Here is a 25,703-nt window from a genome sequence, read left to right as displayed (position 1 = left end):
CTAACTTGAAATCTATGTTCTGGCACTAAATAATACCAGTATTCTTCCCCCCTCCTTTAGAAACTCTGAAAATAAGAATCATAAAAGTGAAGTGACTTGTCCAAGGCCACATGGAATTTGAACCCAGACCTTCTGGCCCTAAGTTTCTACTGCTAGACTCATCCCCTTTAATACAGGTCCTTTCCCAGGAGTACAGTGTCCCTTTCTCAAACTACATCCCAAGTTCTTTGAGAGTAAGGGCTCTATCTTTGCACCCTTCTCTAGGCACAGAAGGCCAGTTATGGGCTATGACTTTCCCAAGTACAAGTGTCGACCAGAATTCCTTTGGGTGATCAGATTCTCGAGTGCTGCCTCTCTGCTCCACAAGGTCTACTCTGGACAGGTATCGCTATGGAAACCAGCTGTAGTAGACAGGCCACCTGGCAGGTTGCTAAGCGGCACCAGGCAGGAGGATGAAGTTTCTGCTGGGCGACAGGAACCAGACGGGCACTTACTTTACCTTTGGGGCTGGTTGGTGAGTGTGCCCTTGGGAGCAGGTGAAGTAGAGGACTTCTTCACCGTCTACAGGAAAAAATCCCAACTCCCTTGCCTTGAATATAAGGCCCTCAACCTACCTTTTCTGCTTTCTCCCGCTACCACCCCTGGAGGATCGCCCATGTCGGTTGAGTCCTGGGGCCAGGAAGACGGAGAAGAATCAATCACAGGCATCATATATACGTAACAGATTTTATTACATTAAACAATAATAAGTTGATAGCAACAAGTTCAAGAAAAGTTCAGCATAGGAGCTTTGATCCCTGCAGAAGCATGAACAACACCTAATTGGGGAGGGGGGTTCTCAGCCTCCCTGGGGGCTGGTCACCAGAGAGCCCCCAATTCCACTGCCTTCACTCCCTAGTCCCACTCCCTCCTGGGTGGGTGGAACAAAAAAGGACCCAATTCATGACCCATGTGGCATCTGCCTTGATGACGAGAAGGGGGGAAAAAGTGGAAGTGAAAAGAGGAGGTGATAAAGGCCATTTGGAATCAACAGTTTTGTTTTGTTAAGTATAGAAGCAGATTTATTTATTTGCTGGGAGTCAAGTGGAGACCAAAGTGTCAGACCTCAGCTACCCTCATCTCTGAGACATGGAGGGGAGAGTTCATTCCCAATCCCTCTCCTATCCCTGCTGTAAGCCCCTTCCTGATTGGTGGGGAGAGGTGACCCAAAGATGGCGTTCTCTTTTCCGGCTCATTTCTGGCCTTAGGACAGAGGGCAAGGGTTCAACCCCGCAAAACTGCTCCACGGCTTGTCTTTGGTTGTCAACTAACCCTCTGCAAATTTCCCTTACCCCTTTCACCACCCTCTTAAGCAGGGCGGACAACACTAGGTTCAAGTTTCCTGAAAGACTGACTAGCAGCATACCCTTCTTCTCTGGTTATTTGTCCTAGGTCTTCAATACTGCTGTAGCCAAAAGGAAGCCACTGGTCTGAGATTCGTATCTCTCTTCTCCACTCCCCACACCCCAAGCTCTCTAGCCATGAGAACAGAAGAATGCCTTTCTCTTCTCATAACCAATAAGCTTAACAGTCTGCTCTACGAACCAGGCCCAGGTTAGTTACATTCAAGGCCACTCCTTTCAGCTACTCTTCCCCATTTCACAGAGGGAATGATCTGAGGCGTTATCCCACTCAGGCTAGAGCTAGGGTGGGGTGGGGGTGGGGGGGTCTGGGCAGTTAGGGACCGGAGAGTCTGTGTTCTTTCCTATTCTCTTAGAACTTGTAGTACCTGCCACTTGGGATCAGGCATCCCCCAGGGGATCCTGGGGCAGCCCCTGGCTCTCAGACAGCTTGGAGACAAAAAGCATTTATCACATGAGATGGAGCCAGATGGTGGCTATTATTAACCTGTTATTAACCGGGCAGTTATATTACATCATTTATTTTGAGGTTCTACAGAGGAAACCAAATGCTACTACATATTTAGCCTGGTCTAAAGTGACTCACCAGCTTGTGAGCTGCCGAGCACCGTGGATGTAGCAAGACACCAATCCACGAGTGTCTTCCAGCCCCATGTCAAGCTGGTTGAGATAGAGATGTTACAGGATGCTTGCTTCCCATTTTCTTTGAACATCCACTAACATCTGGCCCTAGACTCACTTAGTTTATCATCCTTCTGAAGAGCTTTCTGGAGCTGAACCAGTTCACAGGGAGAAGAAAAAAATATGGAAATAAAAGGAGAAAGAATAAGAGGAAATAGAGATAGGTTCCAGCTTAATGAAAAGTTCACCCCCAAATGCTTTGGATATGAATATCACAAGGTCCTCAGTGATCCAGAAGGCAAAAATCAAACAAGCAAATGGGAAAAAACGCTGCTAAATGCTGCATGGGTCCATGGGGAAACCAGAAGTCCGTGTATGTCAGTTTCATGGCCCACTGCCCCCCACCACTGCCCATTTGGTAAGCAAAATTGATGTCAATGCTTTTTGTATTCTCCTGGGAAATGTTTGATGACAGCATGAGACTCCAGTTCAAGTGGGTACTGGATGTACCCACTGACTCCAACACACTAACACACTAACACACTCTCTCTCTCTCTCTCTCTCTCTCTCTCTCTCTCTCTCAACTTCCCCACAGTCCCTGTGGGTTGGAGCAACGGGAGGAAGCCATCGACCATTAGAGCCCATAATCACAACATTTGGACTCAAGCAAGCCACGAGATGGAACTTGGTTGGCAGGAGGCCTTGCTTGGAATCAGTGGAGAGATTCAGAAAGCTCTGCAAATAGGATTCATCAAAGTACTGTTTCAACCTCCAACTAAAGTATGTCCATACAGAACAAAAGAGAATTTGAACTGTATGGTAGTTTTCTTTGTTTCTGCTTTTTCTCCCCCCTATTATTATTATTATTTTGGACAATTATAACCCCTCTGTTCAACAAATTCTATCCCACTGTTCATCAAAATTCTAGCATTTGCAGCAGTGATTTTTGAATGACCAATGACAGATGGACGGGATTTCACAGTAAAACGGAGCTGCAGGACTGCCAGGCTATTCAATGAAAACAGGACAGGACTTACAAAAAAACTCAGGGGGAGGGGGGAGAAAAACCTTGAAGTTTCATTCCAGAAACAAAAATAACAATAATAAAATAAAATAAAAATATTTCTGAAGAGATTGTATATAAAGCCTTTAAACACTTTTGGAAGATTTCCCTCCCTCTTTTCCATTCTCCATCTCCAAGTCAGAACGTTTTACCGAGAAAGTGTATACAATAATCTCTAGAAGCGAAACAAAACTCCCTCCCCCCTCCCCAAACACATTATCCAAGTATACACGAGGGATAAAATTACATTTGTACAAAAATAGATTTTTTAACCTAGTGATGCTTTAGACATTTTTCTTATCTCTTTGTTTACTCGTCTTTCTTTCTAGACATTTAGCTATGTATCTGTCATAGCTAAGGCATTGCCAAAGAGCGGGGACTGCTAAAGCTGTTACCCGACAGCATCTTAAAATAGATGCATCTCCTCATCTTGAGATAGTCATTCGAACCCGGATTTCACCAAAGGAGGGGTCCTTATGTACTTGCTTACATGAAGCAAATTTACAGGAAAACAGAAAAAAAGAAACTGATTAAAAATAAACACAAAACATTTGTAATTGCTACAGGCATAATATATGTATATGTGAGTGGGGATATATATACAGTGTATATATCTACAGTACATACATGTATACACGCACACACACATATGTATCAACTTAAAATAGATCATGCACCTTATTCATTCAGTGATGGGGACAACATCAGCTGATTATCCACTGCTTTGCAAGTTCTGCCCGGGCATTTTTGGAGGCCACTGAGAAGATGATTTCACCAAGAGCTTCCTTATCACCTGTGGACCCACGATTGTGGTGGAAAACACCAGGGCAGGCCTCCTCCAAGACCATGGGAGAATAGGCCTTAGGTCAACTGCAGGGGCTCTTTTGAAATGCCCTGCTTTGGATAACAGTGTGTGTGAGCCCACTGTTCAGAGGAAGTCTTCTCCACCTCTGGGCAGGCCTATATAGGCCCACTCAACTGGGCTAATGGGGTCGTAAGAGCGCCATGGCCCATGGAGTGAATACTCTACGGCATCCACTAGGCAAGCCAGATTCCAAGGAAAAGTCTGACTTAGTGGGGAAGTTATTAACCAGCATGGCATAGGCGAATAAGGAATTCTGGCTTTTCTGCCCCAGTGAGGTCCCAAGGAACCCCCAGTGGTTTTAGCAAGTGACATTTCCTTAGTGCTCTATCAGCATGATAAGAATATAGAGACACTGCCCAGAGGTCAAAGTGCACAAACTATTAAGGCCCACTCCGGGGGCAAGGCCAGTCTGTATCAGGATCACAAACAGTCCATGTGTTGCTCCAGGCCTTGGCTCTTCTCCTGGCTTTGCTGAGGATGGGACCCCATTAGGAGCCAGAGCAGGAGAAAAGGGAGGCAACTACAGGACTGGACAGCCAAGGCTGCTGGGAGTAATTACCAGCTGTTAACTGCTCAAACCTCCATTTTAGCCCTACTTTTTCGTTTCTTCCCCCAAACCAGAAGAAAAGGGACAGAACAGGGATATGGGGGCAAAGGGTGGCTAACAAGCTGATGTTAGTGCTATCTTTAGAAAATTAAAGATTGTCCCACCAAAAAATAATAATAATAATTCCAAAAAAATCACCTTAATTGAACCAGATTTTTGTGAAGATACTAAATGTCTGGTTAAATAAAAGTCCTAACTCTCTATTGAATAATGTGCCATTTTACCCAAATATCACCTCTCCAAACAAGCAGTATATTTATAATAATAACAATAATAATGATAAGAGGAAAAAAAGCCAGAGTTTAAGGAAATACAAATTAATGAGTCAAATAAAACCCTATTATGGATTCATGCAAGTGGGGTGGTGTATTTAAGGCTACAGTGGCATAATCAGACTTCCTGGGGAGGAGAGGGGGGATTTCTCACTTTGTAACATGCAGGAGAAAACAGGATTCTGTGATATGCTTCGGTGCCCACTCCAGGCACCCAACATCCCCTACCACTGTGAGGGCAAGTTCTCTGAGATGTTATATCTATGGCTCTTCCCAAATGAGTCTGAGTCTATATTTATCCCCGATTTTTCATAGCTAGGACCAGCAAGGCAGGGTTTGTGTGACTTAGGACACATGACAAAGGCCCTAGGAAAGCTGGAGATGAGGTCCAGAAACTGCAGCTTTTTCCTTCTTCCTAACAAGAGCAGCAGCATCTTCTCCTACTGGATTTTTCCAGGAGGGACCCCAGAGAAAGGTACAAAGAGTGAATGGGAAGGAAAGAAGGATTACCCAGAAACACTTGAGGTTATCTTTCATAAGGCTGATGACTAGCTCTTGACCTTTGCCTGACAGGTTTTGGTTCAAGATGGTAAGATATGCTGGTTGTGGACCCAATTATCCACACTCCTATGGGCACAAGTATACCAGAAATTCTCTCTACCTACCAGAATAGAAAGAGGTCCCAAACCTCATATAGTTTAGATATTGAAGTCCTGGAATTCATCTAGCCCAACTCCCTCATTTTATATATGAGGAATTCAAGGCTCCAAAAGGGGAAAGAACTTGTCCCATGATCACGTCATCACAAAAATGGCAGAGCCTGGGCCACTGTGCTGGTGCTCCGGTTCCAAGTACAGAGCTCCTGACACAATCACGACCAACTTTCAGTCACTCATTCAGAGCTGGCCGTTTGGGGGAAGATTCTGGGTGAAGGACAAATATGGCATCCTTTCCCGCCAGGCTGGACTAACCAAACTGTAACCTTATCTAACATTCAGGATGGTACACCTGAGGAGGAGAAAGCAGTGATGTGAGGTGTTTCTCTCCCTAAGCCAGGTACAACCGATGCCATCTCACTTCGGACAGGACAAAGCTGCTGTTCAAGTCCAACTACTAGCTGAAAACAGGGACTAGAGGAAATGGTAGGAAATATTAAAAAAATAATAACCTATTATCTCAAACCTGAAATCAATTAAAACCTTGAAGAAACTCTCTTCTGTTGGGAAAAAAAAATAAATACAGGGACCTCATCCTTGGCTCTGAATGAATATTCTGAAAGAACGGTCATTTCCTTCTCCTACCTCAACCAGAGTCCCCAGGCTGGCTTTTCTCTAGCTCTTCTCTCATCATTTCTTTCTGAGGAAGCACCTGTTGACAGGAAATACTCCAGCCCCAGTGGGAAACATGGGAAGGGTGAGCATGGAAAAATAAAGTGCTGAAGTCAGCAGAAATAGGCCAAATTCAAGCTAGATGCATCTGTCTAGAAAGACAGGAAGATACTTCTACCGTCTAAGCTGAAACATCAACATCAAGTCACCTGTTGATAGTAAAAGCACGGGGTTTTTGGAGTCTGAGAAGCATTGAATAGATAGCATCATTAGGCAATAATCATAAGAAGGAAAATTTGTAGGTCCAAGACAGAACCTCTTCACAATCAGCTGTCTGACAATGTAATGGGTTACCCCAGGAAGCAATGAGCCCTCGTTATTCAAGATGAGCTTGGATGACTGCCTCATCAGGGATTCTGTAGAAGGGATGCCCACATTAAATGGAACTAGATAACACTAGTTAGAACTAGCTAGAAGATTCATAGAGTCTTCAAAGAGAATTAATAAAAAGCCCAATAAGTGTGAGATGATGTTATCTGAGAAATCTAATAGAATATTATCATAGAGAAATCTGGTGTTTTTCAGGCTGCCTCCAGAGCAACCAGCAATATTCCCTAAGATAACAAAACTTTTAGGTATCACCAAAGACATTCACTTTTCAGGATGGGCAAGCAGTGGCCCAGGGGACTTCTCTCCTTTCTCAGGTGGTAATTTACTACCCTGATTGTGGGGCAGGCTCAGCAATGTACTTGTGATTTAAGTCCTTTTTTTGCCTCAGATCTCAATGCCCTCTGAATAACAGAAAATTGAATAAGGAAGTCTTAGAGATGGAAATGACTCAAGGAACAGATGGTTTGTTGACACCCCTCAATTACAGCCACCCAGTTGCCCAAGTAGAAAATCTTTTCAGCTGACCTACGTTAATGGTGCATAAAGCAATCCACCAGAATGTGTCTATGTGTATTTCTGTGTGGGCTGCAGAGCTCACAGCTGCCCCCGATACATCTGGAATGTCCAGCTTTCTTCCAAGAAGCTACTTGAAGAGCCAAATGATGACCCTAAGGCAGCCAAACCTAGGAAGTCCAAGTCCTCAAGACACTCTAGCGGCTAGTCTCAGCCAACTTCAAGAGCCCTCGATGGTTGAAAAAAAAGAAATTTAGGAAACAAGAAAAAAGGCCAACACTCGGGGGTAAGACTGACCTTGGTCAAATGTGAGTACATGTGTGGGTGTCAAGGGCTTGGAACCTAGGATGAGTAGGAGAAATTGGGAGGTGGAGAGGAGGAAAGAAGGGGGTGAGGGAAAAAGGGTATCTGAGTCACTGTAGCCTTAAAGAAACACTCTCCCCGCCCCCAAACCAAAAAAACAAAATCTGTACATTGAAGTTGGCTCATGTTTTGATTGGCTCTGGTACTGAGATAATAGCTTGTTATCTTTGGAAAAAATGGTACACGCACCCTGTCACTGAATGAAGGGTAATTGTGGGGTCAAGTGGCAGTTGCCAACATCACCTCTTCTGGCCTTCCCAGGGATGGGTGGAGGGGGCTGCCAGCAGGGACCATTTACTATGAAAGCCTAGGCCCCCAACTCCTTTTTTCCCTCCCTCCTCTTTTCCAAGGATGACAATGCTCTGTGCAAGTCATGAGTTAGTGGGGTACCGACACTGTCAAGGTCACCAATACTGAGAGAAGATGTCTTCTTTTTGAAGAAGGCAATAATGGATAATTAAAAATAAAAGTACAAAAAAAAACCAAGGAACAGGTGATTTGAAAAAAAAAAACAAACAGCAAGAATAAGACAATCCCCCTGCCTTCCCTTTAAATACTCCCAAAAGCCACCATGACCAGAGAAGCCCCATGAATTTAGCTCCTTCTCTCCTTCGTCCTCCAACTCCATTTCCAGAGAATTCTCCCATGTCCCCACAAGAGCAAAACCCAACGGAGAAAAGGGTGGCAGGTGACAAGGGGCATGACTGAACCAAGCAGGAGGAGGATGGAAAGGGTTGGGGTTTGGTTGGATTTTAAACCGTTTCTCTCCCTTTTGCTGTCCTGATTCCACTGCCTTTCACCCCAAGAAAAGTAATTAAAAAGGAGTAATAATAACAATAAATTTCTTAGGTGTAGCAGTGAGCAAACCAGTCCCAAAGGGCAAAAGGCGGCACGGAGATGGGGACCAAGGCGAGGATATGGGATGTCATCCAAGCTGAGAAGAACAGAACAAAAGATGTTTCTGGCATCGGCAGAGAGGTCGGAAGAGGGGGCTTGAGGTGGGGGCTGCCTCCCACTGGACAGAAAAGGACTGACCCAATGCGGTCAGGTTTGGTCTATGTCATTTGGTGGGGGGCCTCCAACATCTCCATCAGGAAGGTGTCAATGGGTGTATCTCCTATTAGCTTGAAGAAGAAGAGGTGCTCCAAGCATTTCAGGCCAATGGAACGGAGAGCAGGGAGACGAAGCAAGAGTTTGGCGAACCTGTAGACAGGGAAGACATTGGGAGTTACAATGAGATGCAAATGGTACAGCTGAAAAAAGTACAAAACCTTTTCAATATAGAATAAGATTAAGAACTGGAAAGAGTCTTAAAGATCCAAGCTGAACCCCTAATTTCACAACTGCAGAAACTGAGACCCATAGAAGGGAAGAGACTTGACCAAAATGATACCAGTAGGAGTCCAACCTAGGTCCTTCACCTCCCAAACCAATGCCATAACCACTACAGCACGCACCAGTGGTGCACCTTTAGAATCTGGAAGGTTAGTGATTTTTATACATAGGGCCTACAGGCCCCTTCGGTTACCCTGTGCATCACTTGGAGCTGGCTCTAACACCTGCCCTGTTTTTAAGTAAATCAGGAAAATGGATCCCCATGAAACAAAGCAGTTTAACTAAGCCAGAACCTCCCAAAGGAATGCCTCTCAAAGTAGCCTGAGAGAAACGGGATGAAGTCACGCATCCTTCTAAGAGATAGAAGTTCTTCAGGGATAGGGTTAGAATTTTAGGAATTGTAGCTCAGAGGAAACAACAGCCTACTGGAAGCTGTCTCTGGCTACTGTGGCCTCTAGTGAGCCCACCCTTCTCTGAACTCTTAACACTTAAGTTAATACTAGCTTCTATATCATTTTGTTTTGGGAGGTCTAACCACGTCATTCTCCTACTCAATAAACTCTCTAATGGCTCTCCTCCCTATGGCCTCCAGGAACAAATACAGAGTTCCTCCTAGCTTTTAAAGGCACTTCACAAACTGGTCCCAACCTATCTCTCCAGCCCTAGTATATAGACATTACTCTCCTTCCCACACTTCCAGCCAAGCTGGCCTTCCTACTGTTCTCTGCTGTCCACTCCACCCCATTCCTGAAACACACTCCCACCTCAACTTTCCTTCAATCAGTCAACATTTATTAAGCACCTACTATGGACCTGGCACTGTGCTAAGCTTCCTAGAATCCCATTTTTTTCAAAACTGTGCTAAGCTATATATGAAGACTTTCTTAATACCTACCCACTGCCCTCCCACTCGAGTGCTTCTATCTCAGCTGTTAGCACTTTCCCCTCAAAAAATATACCTTGTATATGCTTTGTACATATGTACATGTCATCTCCCAGATAGAATGTAACATTTTATTTCATTTTTGTTTTTGTAACCCCTGTGCCCAGTGATCACAGTCTCTAGCACATAGTAAGCCCTTAAGTTTATTTTGTTGATTTTTTAACATCTTCTCTGTATTAAAAATGTTGTCTTTCTAGCTAGAATTGTAAATTCCTTGAGAATAGGTCCTTGTGGGGGAGAGATGAAGTGGGGAGATAGAAAGAGACCTGAGCCCTATCCTTCTGTCTCCCCCACAGGCAGGCACTGAATTAGAAAAAAAAAAAACTTGTCAAATAATGGATTTGTATTTCCATGCTCTTCCTTTGGATAACTTCTGCTTGCTCTGATTTCAATCCTCAGATATCACTGTCAGGACTCTGAAAGGAGATAGGTCCCAGCCACTCCTAGTGAACTTGAACCCAAGGCAAAGGCAACCCCCCTTAAATTCTGCAGGGAGCTCGACCTCAGGGCAGTTAAGCACGTGCCCTTCCTGCCAAGCCTAGAACGAGTCAAATGACTCCAGGAGGCTGGGGTTTCTCTTCCGGGCCCTCCCTGCTCTCTTCGCCAGAGACCTAACGTGGACTTGGGGACAGAAGGCATTCACTTCCCTGCTCAGCTTCCTGGCTTTGAGCTTGGGAGTGGGGGTGGAGGTTGGGGAAGGGGAGGCGGGAAAGCAAAATATTAGAGGAGTATTTTAAAAAGGAGCACTCTTAAAGAGTAGAGCTGGTGTCATGATCATACTCAGCTGCCAATGGTGATATGAAAAAAATGCATGGCAAATAGAGCCAGGAAGGGAGACTCAGACATTTCTTTAAGCTGTTTGCAAGCCTTGACTCTGCCTGGCTGCTACATACAGGGGCCCTCAGTATGGGCAATGAACAAGGGGTGGGGGATGGGTGGGGGTTAGCCTTATTAATAATTAACAATGTCTTTAAGAAAAAAAATCCTTGTGGTTTGTTGCCATACAATCAGCATTTTGGAGCCGAAAATGCAGTTTAAAGGTTGGAGGAGGGCCAGGGAACGGGCTGTTTTCTGCTGAGCTGGCGAGAATGTTAGGCAGGAATCCAGGAAAAACAAATCAGTCCTGCCATCCCCCCACCCCCACCCTGTCCAGGAAGTTTCACTTTAAACCGAACCAGATGATGGCTGAACAGAGCTCGGACAGTTAACCGTGAGCTTGCCAGCCCAAAGTCTGTTCCCAACGAAGGGGCGAGAGAAAGACAGAGAGACAGGGAGAGACAGAGACAGAGAGACAGACTACACAGATACCCCAGGGAAACCCTGGTCCTATTTCTTCTCTAAAGGTGGCAATTGTGATGGGACAGAAAAACACCCAAGGAGGTTGGGCAGGCACATGGGGCCATATGGGTAACTGTCAAGTTGTGTGATATGGGAACTTGCTAGCATCTCCCTGACTCATTCCTCCAGCCAGAAGAAAAGATATAAAACTGTCTCTGGGTTTAGAGTATGATCATGGAGGATTAGGGCTTTTGATGTTATTGATCTGTCAACCAAGGATTTACCCAAACCCATCTGAAACCTATTCTTATTAACTGAAAGTGAATAAAGTGAACAGCCTTGCCCCTCTCGGAAGTTGGGAGACACCTTCTCAGTGGGCCTTTCCAGACTGGGCAAGTAGCTGCCGAGGAAAAAGCCCCTGAAAACTCAGACAAAGGGCAACTGTGGGCATGCAGGGGTGAGGGGGTTGAGGGGATGGGGAACACAGGGACAGAACTGGTTTTCATTCAGAGAGCACAAAATAGGATGACCTCGTCTTACCAGGAAACACCAGGTCTCAGTTACCAAGTACACCTAGGCCACTGGATATAACCTTCTTCCTCAATCCAAGGTGTGGGGGGGAGGTAGGGAGGACAGTAAGGGTGGTCTAAAGAAAGCTAAGGTCACTCTGCACTAAACAAAACTTACAATCTAGGGATGGCTCTGAACAGACCCAGTGTCCCTCAATAACCTGCCACAGATCTGTTTTCTGTGGATACCCTCAAACTTCAAATCCACCTGGAACATGACCATATTCTAAGCTTCTTCCTGGGGGGAGAGAAATTCCTAAGTTCACCCTCTGATGGCTAACATATGAAGGTTCCCTAATCTTAATGAACCTTAAGAATTCCAGAGCTGGAAGGGTCCTAAGAAATCCAGTCCAACCATGAATTTACAATATCTTCAAGAGACAGTCATCCCGTTTCTGTTTCAAGACCTCCAAAGACACCTCCATTTCACCATCAGAGAGATCTAACTGTTAAGACATGGAGGGGTCCTCCCCCCTTGTATCAAGTAGAAATCTGTCTCTTTATAACCTCTACCCATTGCTTCCCCAAACATCTCTTTCAAGCACAGCATGGGTGGGGTCCCCCTAGTTCCAGGACTTTAGAATTTGAAAGTCTCTGTTTCCTTATTCTCCATTTTCTTTATGGCTTCATGGAAGCGGATCACAAGAGAGAGCCATGGTCTCCCAGTTTTCCATAGCCAGGGTGAGAAAGAAACCAAGAAGGATGCTCACCTTCCAGGCTGGTCCGGATACTTGTGTTTGCAGTAGGCTTCGAGGGAAGCGTAAACTTTCTCTCGTAGGGCTTCTACTTCTGCAGGGTTAGAAAGTCCCTTAGAGTCTAAAAAGGAAGGAGAAATTCCAAAGGTAAGGCTCAGCTCTGGCAAACTTCTTTCTTCAAAAATGTAGAGTGAGGGACCAACAGTAAATGATCTCTGAGACTTTTGGACCAATGGGGTGGGAGGGCTTGGAGAGTGGGGGCTAGTCCAGGGCTACACAGGGACTCTTTCCCTTCAAAGTCACTGAAGGGCAGACTTTGATCAATCTACACAATATGGCCCCTACCCAACCTATCCAACCTTATTTTCCCATTGTTCACCACCATTCACCTTCTGTAGACTACTTCCTCTGCCCCAACACCATTCACCCTCCATAGACTACTTCCTCTGCCCCAACCCATTAGCATTCCTGGCCCTGCTCCTCTCATTGTTCATATGTTGAATCTGTCTTCCCCTGGTTCAGCTCCTATATAAAGCCTATACTTCTTTCAAAATTTAGTTCAAATGCCGCCTCCTTCATAAAGCCTACCCTGACTGCTCTATACATCTCTCTCTTCTCTGGGCATCTATGGCATAAACAACGCACACTAGAAACTTGGATCCTTCACTGTTCTCTGTTTCCTGTGCGTTGGTGTTGTCTCTCTGGATAGACTGTGCACTCACTGCAGGCAGATACTGGGTTATTTTTAATCTGGGCCCCCCGCATCACCCACCAAGATGTGTTGCTCATAGACAACACTCAGCAAATGCTTGGTGACTGACCAGTCATTCTTCAGGCTAATGCTAATTCACCCTTCTATCCTCCATTCCCCAAGGCTTCTCATCCTTTCTCTAATAGCTACTAAACAGCAGTGCAGTGTGGAAATAAGGAGGGTTGTTAAACTAATTGGGCCACAGACTTGATGCAGTGGGTTAAGTAGGGGATTTGGCATCAGAGAACTGAGTCTCAGGTTCTAGCTCTGCTACTTATCCCTGTAACCGTGGGGAAATCACTGGAAATCACCTTTGTTTCCACAATTATAAAATGATGTGGCTGGACCAAATGGTCTCTGAAGGTTTCCTCTAGCTTTAAGTCTTCCAGGATTATAGACGCTAGGTGAGGAAATCAGATTCTCTCCTTAAATGGTATCCCACCAGGACACCATGGTGAGGAAGGAGAGGAGAGAAATGGCTTGGCTCTCTCCCTTGTGAGTAAGGAGAGGCCACGAGGGAGATGGTCTAAGTCTTCTAAGACTGAGCCTCAGCTGCTGCAGAATAAGACCTTATGGATGAGTAGAAGTAGGGATAAGTGACACTGCATGGAGTATAAAGACATTGTCCAAGGATCAGCCCAAGTGTGGAGAGGTTTGTTACCAGAAGGTTGGTTGCTAGAGAATGAGTTTTTATTTATTTTTGCTGCAGCAACTAATGAAGACTATTTCCTATAAAAAAGGCCTTATGTTTCCAAGACTGGACATAAGTCCACCATCAGTGACTCTTGGGGGCAGCTCCTAAGACCCTTTAGCCCTAAACTGTGCCTCTGATGGGGCAACTGATCAAAGAGTACTTTGATGGAAGAAGCAGGGAGGGAAAATTTATTAAGCATCTACTATGTGCCAAGGCATGGTGCTAATCACTTTGCAAATATATTATCTCATAAGGTTGTCACAACAACCCTGGATAGGTGTCATTATGACCCCCATTTGACAGGTGCTCTGCTCGCCATGGCCTTTATGGTCAAAGGCATCCAAAACACTCCCACCTTCCCTTAGTGACGTGCTCTAACCTGGTCATGCAGGCCTTCATCGAAAATGACTGGGAGCTTCTTTATGCTCCCCACCTCTACCTCTTCTTGAGGCAATGAGTTTTACAACTTTAATAACCACTAGGAAATGTAGGATGACCTGTAGTTGGTGCTGTAACTACCTCCCCTTTCATGGTATAACAGAAAAAGAGCTTAACTTGATGTGAAGAAAACCTGAGTTCACATCTTCCTTTCACTACTCTTCATGTGACTATAGATAAGAGAACCTAGGTTTGAATCCAAGATCTAGAAAGCTCAGGGAAAGGTAGGCATAGCTGGATTCGGAGTCAGAGAACACAGAATTTGATTTCAGACAAATAACTTAACTGTTCTAAGTCTCACTTTCTTTTTTCTAAAATGAGAGAGATCAATTTGATGATCACTAAGGTCCTACACAAGTCTAAATCTCTGATTCTGGCCAAGCATGGTGACTCCCACCTGGAATCCCTGCTACTTGGGAGACTAAGGATCACGGATCCCTTGAGCTTGGGAGTTCTGCGTTGCAGTGGGCTGAGCTGATGGTCTGCACTAAGGTCAACATTAGTAAATACGGTGAGCATCTAAGAGTTGAGGGTCACCAGGTACCCTAAGGAGGGGTGAATCAGCCCAGCTCAGAAGTGGAGCAGGTCAAAGGTTTTATGCCCATCAGAGTGGGAAGAGACCTTTGAAGAGTCCCCGCACTTCCAGACTGGATGAGAGAGGGCGACTCAATTCTTTAGAAAGAAAAATCTCTAATTCTGTCCCATTTACCATCTAGGCATATTAGGTCATACATTCATCCATCACTTACTGCCTTGTGACCTTGGACAAGTCATTATAGAGATCTCACTTTCCTCCTCTGTGAAACGAAAGAGTTGAACTAGATGGTCTCTGAGGTCTCTTCAGTATCTTAAACTGACGATGATGATGATGATGACACAAGCATCCTACACTCGGTCAACAATTTCTCATCCCTCTTCCCAAGTTTATGAATTTTGTTTCTGTACCCTTCTAGCACTTAAAACCTAGTATATGTGAGCCTCTCAGGAAATATATACAGATGATGAGGATTATTTTAAAAAAAACGGCACAGAATCACACAGCTGGAAAGGACTTTAATGAACCTCTTCATTCTACAGATGCAGGCATTTTAGCATAGAGAAGAAAATACTCTTTCTAAAGTAATAAGTAGCAGAGCACGGATTTGAACCCAGGATTTCTGACCTTTTCTACTACATCCCACTTCCTCATCGGTCTACATCAGGGCCTCAACTTATCCATACCTTCCTTTAAATTTCCCTAAGTCCTCCCAAACCAGTGCCCCTTTCTTACCAGGCCTGTGTTTCACAGGCTAGGGCTAGCTTCTCCAGCTGGATAAGATCCAGAGCTTGAGGAGCAGGGGTAACATTTATGAGGCTGTCATAGTTAAACTGTGAGGTAAAGACTATGGAGGGATAAATGGCCCTGTATCCTAGAGTGGACATTTTTAACTGGTTTGGCAAAGCAAGGTCCTATCTCAATGTGGTAATACTTAAGGGCTATACTGTATGATCTCATCACACCAGCCTCCCTCCCTCATTTCCCATTTGGACCTGTCCCCTCCAATCTGTCTATTACTTTTTCTCCTTTCGTCTCTACAAAAGACATTCTTGACCCTCACTGCCGAGGTTACAGGTTTGCCAAGTTTTCTTTCGTGCTCTCTTTTTACAGCTTCCAAAGATCTCTGGAGATCAAATTTGCCATAATCTGTCCTAATTCCTCCCTCTTCTTTCCCTCCCCCTTCTCAACCTTCACTTGACATCTCTGCTCAAATGGGTTTCTTCTGTCTGATTCCAAGCCTTTACCAAACGCATTCTGCAGGAGCCATTCAAAGACAATTTCATGAGATTACAGACTCAGAATAGGAAGAGACCTTAAATGTTCAACTTCTTTCATTTTATATGGATAGAGAAAACGTGGCCCAGAGCGGTCAAGTGACTTATCTATGGTCACCCAAGTATAAAGGACAGACCCTCTCTAATCTTAGACCAACATCACTTCCTCTAAAAGCTTTTCAGGCAGGCCTTGCAGCTCACTCTATGTTCTACATAAATGTTTGCTAAATTCCACATCATCCCATTTCCTGGGTAGTGAATGGACTTGCTTTCTAACCTGTCTCCAAATCTAAGAACAAGGGCATGGCCAATTGAGCCAGTCATGGTAGATTAGGCCATTTGGGCTTTTCTTATGGGAAGGTGACCATCCATCACTGGTGACAGCTGAGCACATCAATGTAGTATACCATAAAATTGCAGCAGGCTAAAGAGAACATATGTATTTTGGCAACTAGGTAACTTTGAAGCACATCTCTGTCTGTCTTTCTGCTTCTCAACTCTACATTATCTGAGGGTCTCTAGCTTGAAGGTCTTGAAGAGTGACCTGACCAATGTGAGATGTACCAACTCCGTAGACTTAGCTGCTACGAAGATCTTGACCAAGTAACTGATATATGGAAGCCGGAGGACGTGGCTGACTTAAGTGACTCAGACACATTTAGATGAAGGAGTATGGACTATTAACACAAAATTATGTTGAGTAATTTCCCCAGGAAGGGAAACTCTGTAATGGCTGTCAATGAAAAAATGACAATTAATATGGCTTTCATCTTACAGGCTGTCAGGGATGACATAATAGTCTTGATTGCCCTGAATAAAACCATAGGATACATCCTGTAATGTTAGCGTAGAAAAGACTGGAAATTTTGCAGTCCCCCTTTTACTAAGGTCCAGAGAAGGGAAGTGATTGGCCACACGGCTATTAACTAATTGACTAGGAAGCATTTATTAAAAGCCTGCTCTGTGGCAAGATCTGTGTTATGTGATGACAAACAGGAACCAATCTCTGCCTTCAAGAATCTATAGTCTATCTTTAATAAGTGGAAGAATCAGGACTTAGAACCCAGGTCTCCTGGCTCCCAGGCCAATGCTTTTTCCATAGCTATTACAAAGTCTACTTCTAAAGGGCCCTGCATAGAAATTTCAAGAATAAAAACTGCTGAGACCTGCCTCTCACCGCAACCTTGCAATTTAGCCTGGGGCCCCAGCCTCAGAGAAGTCGGGCTGGTTACTGCTAAGAAGGAATCATAGGCTCCTCTCATGAGCCTTGCCCATCTCAACTAGAACATTAATGGTAGAACTTCCAAATTTCGGGGCAGAATGTGAGGATTCTTCGGGAGCTGGAAGATTCTACTAAGAAGATGGTTGGGAGCCGGGGCAGCACAGAAAGAGTGGGGCCGGGGCAGGAAAGGAGTTTGCATGTGGGGGGAGGAAAAATAATAAAACCAGAGAGAGATACTCTAAAGATAAAGAAACACTGTGAACCATAAAGACAAAGCATGGCTATTTCAAAATGGGTTCTCAAATGATAGTCAGATGCCTAGAGGGTCCTTAACCAAAAACATCTGGGAATTGCTGCTCACCAAGGCTGAGAACATCCAAAGAATCTGGAGTTGGTCTCTGGCCCCTCATCCCTGAGTCCCCCATTATATGCAATCTGATCTTTCAGTTCCACAAGGATGCGTTGCTAGTGCAGATCTCACTGACTCTGGAGACTGGATTGGCTTTTCTTTTTTTTAATCCAGAAAGTAAGAAAGGACATACCCGGGTTGAAGAGGACAATGGCTCTCAGGCAGCCCAACTCTGTCTTGTCCATCTGCATGTCTCGCATTTTTGACACAAGTTCTGTCAGGACTCTGCAGGGGAAAGGAAACACAGAACACAAAACACCCCATCAAATGAGGGTCCCCCCCTTCTTGGAGATCACACTGACAAAGTGTCAGGACATTCTGTCATTCTCGAATGATAAAGCAGGGCTGAGACTGGGAATAACTGCCAAAGAAACTTTAAAGAGGGAATGTCACACCAGGAAAAATCTCCCAAAAACAGAGAGACAGAGAGAGAGAGAGAGAGAGAGACAGACAGAGACAAAAACAGAAAGAGACAGAGAGACAGAGATACAGAGAGAGGGGTAATATAAAATGTAACTCTTCTGCCAACTCCTTTTAGTATTCATTTTTGTATGTTATTGCAAGTGTTTGTGTTTAAATGAGCTCTTTCCCCTTCACACACCAATGTCTGTTTAGATTTGGCTCAAAGACACAGGGAGCAGGGTCAATAATTATTAAACTGGAGACTGGAGATCAAGGAGAGGGTGATGTTAACAGCTGGGCAGAAGTGAATTTGGAGTCTTGCCCCTGCCTTCATGGGACCCTGTTACTCTAGAGCTGATCAGCAGCTGAGACTGGGTGGGAGGTACTGATCTGCTCCATGCCAGCAATCTGTTCAATGGGCACAAGGATTCCCACTTCACATAGCAGTATCAATTAGCTATTGTTTTTGTCACACCCTGGCACTCAGGGAATTCCCAAAGGGCAAAGTTGTTTATGGGTCTATGCTCATGGGTTCCACAAATCAAGGAGAGTTGTTTCCCTGAGATGTGGATGACAGGAATGAGGAGGGGAGAGGATTCCAGCTTCTTTGCAAGGGCCCTTTTGTTCCTTGGAAAATAGAGAAAGTCAAGTCAGCATCAAAGGGATGGAGAGGAGGGAGGAGGAGTTTCTCCAGTTGAAATAAGGTGCCATTTGCCATCTCAAACCCCACCCCTTCAAAAAAAAGAGACTGAAGGTGTTGTAGGTCATACAATCAAGGGACCTAAAGGTCACTTAACCTTTCTAGGCCTCAGTTTCCCCAACCCTACAATGACAAGCTAGGACTAGGTATCCTCTGTGGACCCTTCTAGGGGATGATTCTGTCTCCCATGGGGGTAGATCTGGAGAAGGCCTGGTATCTTCATTTGGCCCAAACATGACCTTCTCTTCATAATATCTTACAGATCTCTTCTTTAGAAATTTATTCTTCCTCTGAAACATTTTGGAGGCTACTTCTGCTACCAGGCTGTATCACTTCTCAGAGGTATATTTCCACAAATCTATTCCTCAATCAGTGTATCAAGTCTCTTAAAATCTTCTCTTTCAAGGTTCAAGTGGAAAACCCCTAATTCCTTCTATCCAGAGTTTACTCTTACGTTGTCTGATCCCTCCATGACTTTATAGACTGAGGCCCTATTTCCCTTCCATTTCCTTTTCCTCCTAAACTGTTCAGCCTGCATTTCTTTAGTTTCTCCTCATTTAGCCCCTACATTGTACTTAATTGTTTGAGCTTCCCATCTCTGGGTCCCCTCCAGCTCCGTCTACTTTGTGATAAGCTATGGCACCTAGAACATACAGTTTCTAAATGCAAGCTCACTGGAGATTTATATATGGATTGTCTAGACTAATAACAGAGATTACAGAATTGCAGAGAACTGGATCCTACAGAGCATTTACTCCAACCCTCTTGCGTTACAGATGGAGAAACTGAGGCCAAAGGAGGGAAAGTGACTCACCTATGGTCACATGGGCTGGTTCATGGAAGAGCTGGGACAAGAAACCAGGTTTTCTGTCTCTTTACCCATGTCTCATCAAAAGCACACTTGGATGGATCAAAAGGAGAAGACTCTAAGCCTACCCTCTCTAGTAGAATCCCCCTTCCACCCCACAAAGTCCAATCCCCACCTGTCAAAGATGGCGCCCACCCCTGCACTGTGAGCGCTGTTCCTATGGACGTGAAGGCCGGTGGCAAGAAGGATCCCATCTTTCACTGTTATCGAGCGGTGAGAGAACGAGGCGATGAGCAGCTCATTCCAGCCTGGAGGGAAGGGGGGAAGAGGACACACATTGATCTCCAGCCCCTAATGAGCTCTTCCTTTCTCCAATGCTTTTCCCACTTGTCTGTTCCCATGCAATTAGCACATTATGTCTAAACATGGTCCTGTTCCTTAATTGTATGTACCGCACAATTTAGTTCATTATGCTATCAGGGCATAATGCTGATTTACACGGTCTGAATAAAATGTATAGGTAATCTGAAAGTTCTTAAGAAATGTACAAATGTAGTCTTTCTTACTGTTGCATGCCAAGACCACTAGTTGGTGATAGAAGTGTGTCTAACAACTGAACCAGTTAAAAAAAAAAGCAGTTGTACAAAGTGAAGAATTCTTTTCTGACATTCAAAGTAAAGACATCTTGGAGTTTTATTAGAAATGGAAAATTACAGAATCACAGGATGTTAGATAATAGATAGGAGATTATATTGGAAGGGAAAGTATACTGGATAAAAAGCCAGGAGACCTGTATGATCTTGGACAAGTCTTTGTATATACTTATGTACAAGTCAGATCCTCACCCCAACCCCCAGTAGAATATAAACTCCCTGAGGGAAGGGATTTTTCATTTTTGTCTTTGTATCCATCCCCAGCACTGAGCATAGTGCCTAGAATACATAAGGAGCTGAGCAAATCTGGATGGAATTGAAGTCACTTGATTTCTGTAGACATCTAGCTTAAATATCAATTCTTTAAAGGGAAGGCGGGTAGCATGTGAGTCACCCTTTCCAATGTTAACCTTCTGAGATTTTAGCCCAATTGCTTCATTTTACAGAAAATGAAATTTAAAGACCAGGAAAGGGAAATGACTTGCCCAAATTTGCAAAGTAAGTTAGGCATGGCATCAGCTCTAGAATCTAGGTCTCCTGATTCCCAGAATAGTGCCCTTGCCACCAGAGGCAGCTTCAACTGTCTCATGTACGTTCATCTGGTCTCCCTAGCAAGAGCTATGAGCAATGGTGTGGGGCAAGGACCTGGTCCCATACTTCTAAACTCCCCATGGCATCAAACACAGGGCTGGGCACACGGCAGGCACCAACTAGCTGACATGAAAGGTGAGAGGTTAGTGGGGTGAGTGCCTGTGGGGGGAGCGGGGAGGAGTGGCAGCCCCTGCCCCCCAGCACTGCCAGCTGGCTCTCAAGGCCAGCTGTGCAAGGGCCAAGGAGAAGTGAACTTCCCAGGGGGAAGACCTAGGGTGGGGCTGCATGCTTGGCAAGTTCACACAGGAGGCAGAAGACTTGTTACAAACCATCCTCTCCCTTCCTAAGCTGCTTCAAGTCCCTTCCCCAACACAGACCAAATTATACAAATGGTGCCAAAGATGGCAGGACCCAGAAAAGGATCCTGAAGAAATGGGGTATGTGGACGTGTGTGTCCATGTGTGTATGTTCAGGAGTGCAGCACCACTTTAAGCAAAACCAAAAGACAAAAATCCCATTTTCCAAGAGGCAGAGTGTGCTTAGTAACTAGATATACCAAAAGAATCCACCACAGAATTTTCTTAAATTGTTAGTCCACCTAGAACATTGAAAATAGGATTAGATTTGTGAAAATGTATTCACGTGTAATACTTCTTGGGCTCATGGCAGTCATTTAACAAATGCTTGCTTGCTTTGTTAATTAGCGCAAAACCCACTGTATAATGTAAGGGCCATCCTGATGGAGAACTCTGGGTAATTCCCAATATCAGTAATCCCTTGAGCTTATAAACCAGGGATTCAATTTAGCAACCCCTTTTCCTTATATTCAGTCACATGGGGTGAACTGCACCAGGAGGTCATCCAGTCCATTCTTGTGCCTCTGGAACATACCTGACATAAGTCCTTCTACGGCAGGAGAGTGTACCTACATTTCCAATGCCTCTGGACCACCCAATTGCCTTTGCAAAGGAGAGCTGAGCATCTGCTAGGTTTATAGATCTTTAAATGTGACCAAATGCCATCATGAACTATAACCCCTCATAGAAAGGAAGACCCTTGAGACACCAAGTTGTTTTGTTTTCCTTTATAGTCTCATACTGGGCACAGGCAGCATGGGACAAGGGAAAAACACCAGATTTTGAGTCAAAGGATTTGGGTTGAAATCCTGGCTCTACTACTCCTGTGTGACCATGAGTAAGACCCTCACTCAGTTCTATGACCACTCACTTCCTCATCTGCAAAATGACAGGGTTGGACTAGAGGTCCCTTCCAGCTCCAGACAAGGCATCACTTGGCACAGAGTAGGTGCTTAATAAATGTATGTTTGATGGATTATCTGCTTAATAAATGTCTGCTGAAGCATGACAGAAAGCCAGAAGAGACACCAGTACATTAGAGAACTACTGAAGGGCTGCCATTTTACCTTTCCATCCACCACTCCCAGGGCAGGCACTCTAGCCACTAAGCTTCCACCAGGGGCAGCTAGGTGGCAAGAGAACTGGGCCTTGGATTCAGCCTCAACACTTACTAGCTGTGTGGGCAAGTCATTTAACTCTCTGCCTCAGTTTCCTCAATTGTAAAAAGAGATAATAATAGAGCATACCTCCCAGGTAGGAACACACACCCTCAGTTGGAATCTACATTTCACTAAGTCCTGTATATTTTAAGTTTTGGGGGTTTTTGTTGTTAGGATCAAAAGAGATGATATTTGTAAAACCTTTAGCATAGTGTTTAATATACAAAAAGTACTTAATAAATCCATCCTTCCTTCTTTTTTCCCTTCCTCCCTTCTTTCCTTATATTTCTACCATTCAGTTGCTACGAATTCCTGACCAGACTCAGGAGATCTGGGTTCTGCTTTTAGTTTTGTACTGACTTGTTCTATAAACTTGGGAAAGTTACTAACCTTTTCTGGTCTCAGTTTCTTCTTGTGTCGAATGGAGAGGAGAATCATTGTTCTCTCTAAAGCTCAGTTATACCAATAGGGACAGTAACTCACATGAATATAGTACTTTAAAGGTTTACAAAGTACTTTCTCCCACAAAAACTCTGGGAAGTAGGTAGTGGGCATATTACTATCCTTGTTTTAAAAATGAAGATGAAGCTCAGAAAGCTGGGGTGATTTGCCCAATGGGACACACATAATACATCCCACAGCTTGATATTTTCTTCTATTCCTTTCCTCCTTTGGTGGGGAGGGGGTGAGTATAATAGCTAATGTGGAAATTTTTTTTTGCACATCCATACACACTTGTAATGGATTTTATTTCCCTTGCTTTCTCACTGGGTGAGGGAAGGGGACAGGGAAGGAGAGAATCTGGAATTGAAAATCAAATAAAAACTGAATTTTAAAAAGCCCCAAAGCTGGGATTTGAACTGAGATCTCAGGATACCTAAGTCTGCTGCTATCTTCCATAACCCTTCTCTGTCTTTTGAGGATCAAATGAGCTAAAGAATAAGAATGTCCTTTGAAAAGTAAAAAGTACAACACAAATGTAAAGGATTATTATGATTGTTATCACATAGATTCCAGGAGCTTGGTTAGACAAGTCCTATCACTTCCTTGTCATTTCTGATCTGAAAGACAGAGGGGATGTTTTCAGAGAATGGCCTAAGGTCTTCAGATGTGGGATCCAAGAATGAGTCAGAAAAGGCAACATGTGGAGAAAACAAGCATGGAAAGAATCTTAACGACCATCTAATCCAAGTCAATCATTTCATAGATGGGAGAAACTGAGACCCACAGAAGGGAAAAGATTTGCTCAAAGTCACAAAAAAGGAAATCGTCTATCTTACACATATTTTCCATGATGAGTGGGAAGGAGAATTTAAAAAATAAAAGCAAATGTACCCAGTTCTGCCCTATAGGTGTAGTCTCATAAGTGTGACTTTTGTTATCTCTAATCCATTGAAATATCAACTCAATTGCTAAAAGAAAATTAATACTAAAAATTAAATGTCTTGTAATGGACACATACCCTCAGTTGGACTCTGTGTTTCACTGGGTCATCTACATTTTAAGTTTGTTTGTTAAATCTTCATGTAACTAAAAAAAAGGCTCCCATCACTGGGTGTCTCTCAAAGATGTGGACTCCATGCCTACTCACTCTAATTGCATGTTCTCTCACACCAGAGGCAATTTCCCCCTTGCTGAGCCCCCAAAGCCACAAGGTTCTCAAACCTTTAAGAATTCATGGACAGACAAAAGGGAAGGGGGTATGGCTGGTCTCCCTCCACTGGCCCGAGGACTCCGTTCCATTTAATTTTCCTGTGGTGGATGCATGAATGAATTCAACCACTGCTCTTAGCTAAGTTATAATCTTTAAATATTTTATGTGCAGCTGTTCGCCATGGGCTGCTCTCTGTACTCAATAATACATAAAGCCATTGGTTAGACGTCTCTATAGAGGTTATCTGAGGCTCCACTGGATAAAGACACCAGGAGCTGGACCCTGCACGGCAGTGTCTATGAGCTCCATTTCCTAGATCTAGTATTTGACAGCACAAGGATCACGAGATCACAATACAGATGTGTTATGAGGAATGGAGGTGACACCAAGACACAGAAAATTCCCCCTCCTGTGAATGGTGGGGAGAATTGTAGTTACTGCATCCAGAAGGGGTAATGAAGGATGGAACTCTTGATCCACGTAGACCAAGATGGGGCTTGGAATTAAACATGAGACACCATCAAGACCAACTACCTCTGGGAATGACAAATTAGCTCCTGAAGCCAGAATTTCTTAGCCCAAATTAGCTGAAGTGTACATTGTTATTGACAATTCCTGGGACATTCTTGGTAGATTCACATTCATCTGTAAACCAAGGGGATTAGACCAGATAATCTCTAAGGGCCCTTCCAACTTCTGACATTCAATGCTCTTTCCCTTCCTATTTTAATATTTTATTGTACTAAGGTTAAAGTCCCTTTCAGATCTGATGGTATATAACAAACTATTTTTAAAAGATCCTTTCCAGAGTTAACATTCCATGGTGAATGAACGAATGAATAAGCATTTATTAAGCACTAACAATATGCCAACTATGAAAAATGAACCCAACTAGAGGCAGCTAGAGGCTCAATGGATAGAGAGAGCTGGACCTGGAGTCAGGAAGACCTGAGTTCAAATCCAGCCTCAGACATACACTAGCTGGGCAAGCCTTAAAGGCAAAGGGATCCAAAGGGATAAGTTTCTCCATACTCCATCTTTCAGACAGGATCAGGCTTAAGGTAAGGAAAATTTTTAAGTCCACAGACTAAAGGGTTGGGAGGAATTACAGAAATCCTTTAGTCTATTACCCACCCTCGTTTTACATTTCAGACTTAAGAGGCATGACCGGAGCAGGATCACAAAGGTACTAAGCCAGCAGAGCCAGGATATGAGGTCCCCTGACAACTCCAGGCCCAGGCTTCTCGCCATCATTCTGCCTTGTCTCTTACTATGGAAATGTAGGTAAGGCTGGGAAGCAAGAAGAACCTAAAAGGTGAATGGCATCTTAGAGATCTTCTAATCTGATGCCCCCATCTCACAGATGAGGAAACTGTGTGTGTGGGTGGGTGGACACACGCATGCACACATATGTATACATGTGTGCCCACATGGAGCCTTGGAGGTGGTGAGCATGCGCACAAAGTCGCTCAGCAAATGAGACTCAACTCTAAGAAAAAGAGTCTTCTGACTAACGAGCCCAGTGTTCTTTCCACTACGCTGCACATTTGCCCACGTTATTTCCCATTTTTCATGGTACAGACAGTATACTGGGGGGAGGAGAAGGAGAGAGAGGGAGAGAGAGGAGAGGGAGAAGAGGGGTATGGGGGGAGAGGGGGAGAGGGAGAGAGAGAGAAGGGGAGATGGGGGAAGAGAGAAAGAGAGAAAGAGAGAGAGAGAGAGAGAGAGAGAGGAGTAGAGACAACTTCATGCTAGGGGCCAGTGAAAGTACAGAATATGTCCCTAGTATTCGTGGGAAAGGAAGCTAAGTT

At 44.3% G+C, this 25,703-nt stretch overlaps 1 protein-coding gene across 1 annotated transcript in view; it reads right to left on the bottom strand.

The window, feature by feature from the left end:
• Nucleotides 1–712: 712 nt before the first annotated feature.
• RXRA (retinoid X receptor alpha) overlaps nt 713–25,703 on the bottom strand; it is a 289,592-nt gene continuing 264,601 nt past the window's right edge. Inside the window, exons 7-10 of the mRNA XM_036751476.1 lie at nt 19,654–19,786; nt 17,702–17,793; nt 12,258–12,363; nt 713–8,625 (exon numbers count right to left, since the gene is read on the bottom strand). Of these exons, the coding sequence (XP_036607371.1) occupies nt 8,478–8,625; nt 12,258–12,363; nt 17,702–17,793; nt 19,654–19,786 (479 nt within the window). The 3' untranslated portion in view covers nt 713–8,477. The remainder of the gene's footprint in view (nt 8,626–12,257; nt 12,364–17,701; nt 17,794–19,653; nt 19,787–25,703) is intronic.

The sequence above is a fragment of the Trichosurus vulpecula genome, chromosome 3 (genome assembly GCF_011100635.1).
Source record: "Trichosurus vulpecula isolate mTriVul1 chromosome 3, mTriVul1.pri, whole genome shotgun sequence".
Taxonomy (NCBI): domain Eukaryota; kingdom Metazoa; phylum Chordata; class Mammalia; order Diprotodontia; family Phalangeridae; genus Trichosurus; species Trichosurus vulpecula.
This window is presented reverse-complemented; position numbering and strand designations above follow the sequence as displayed.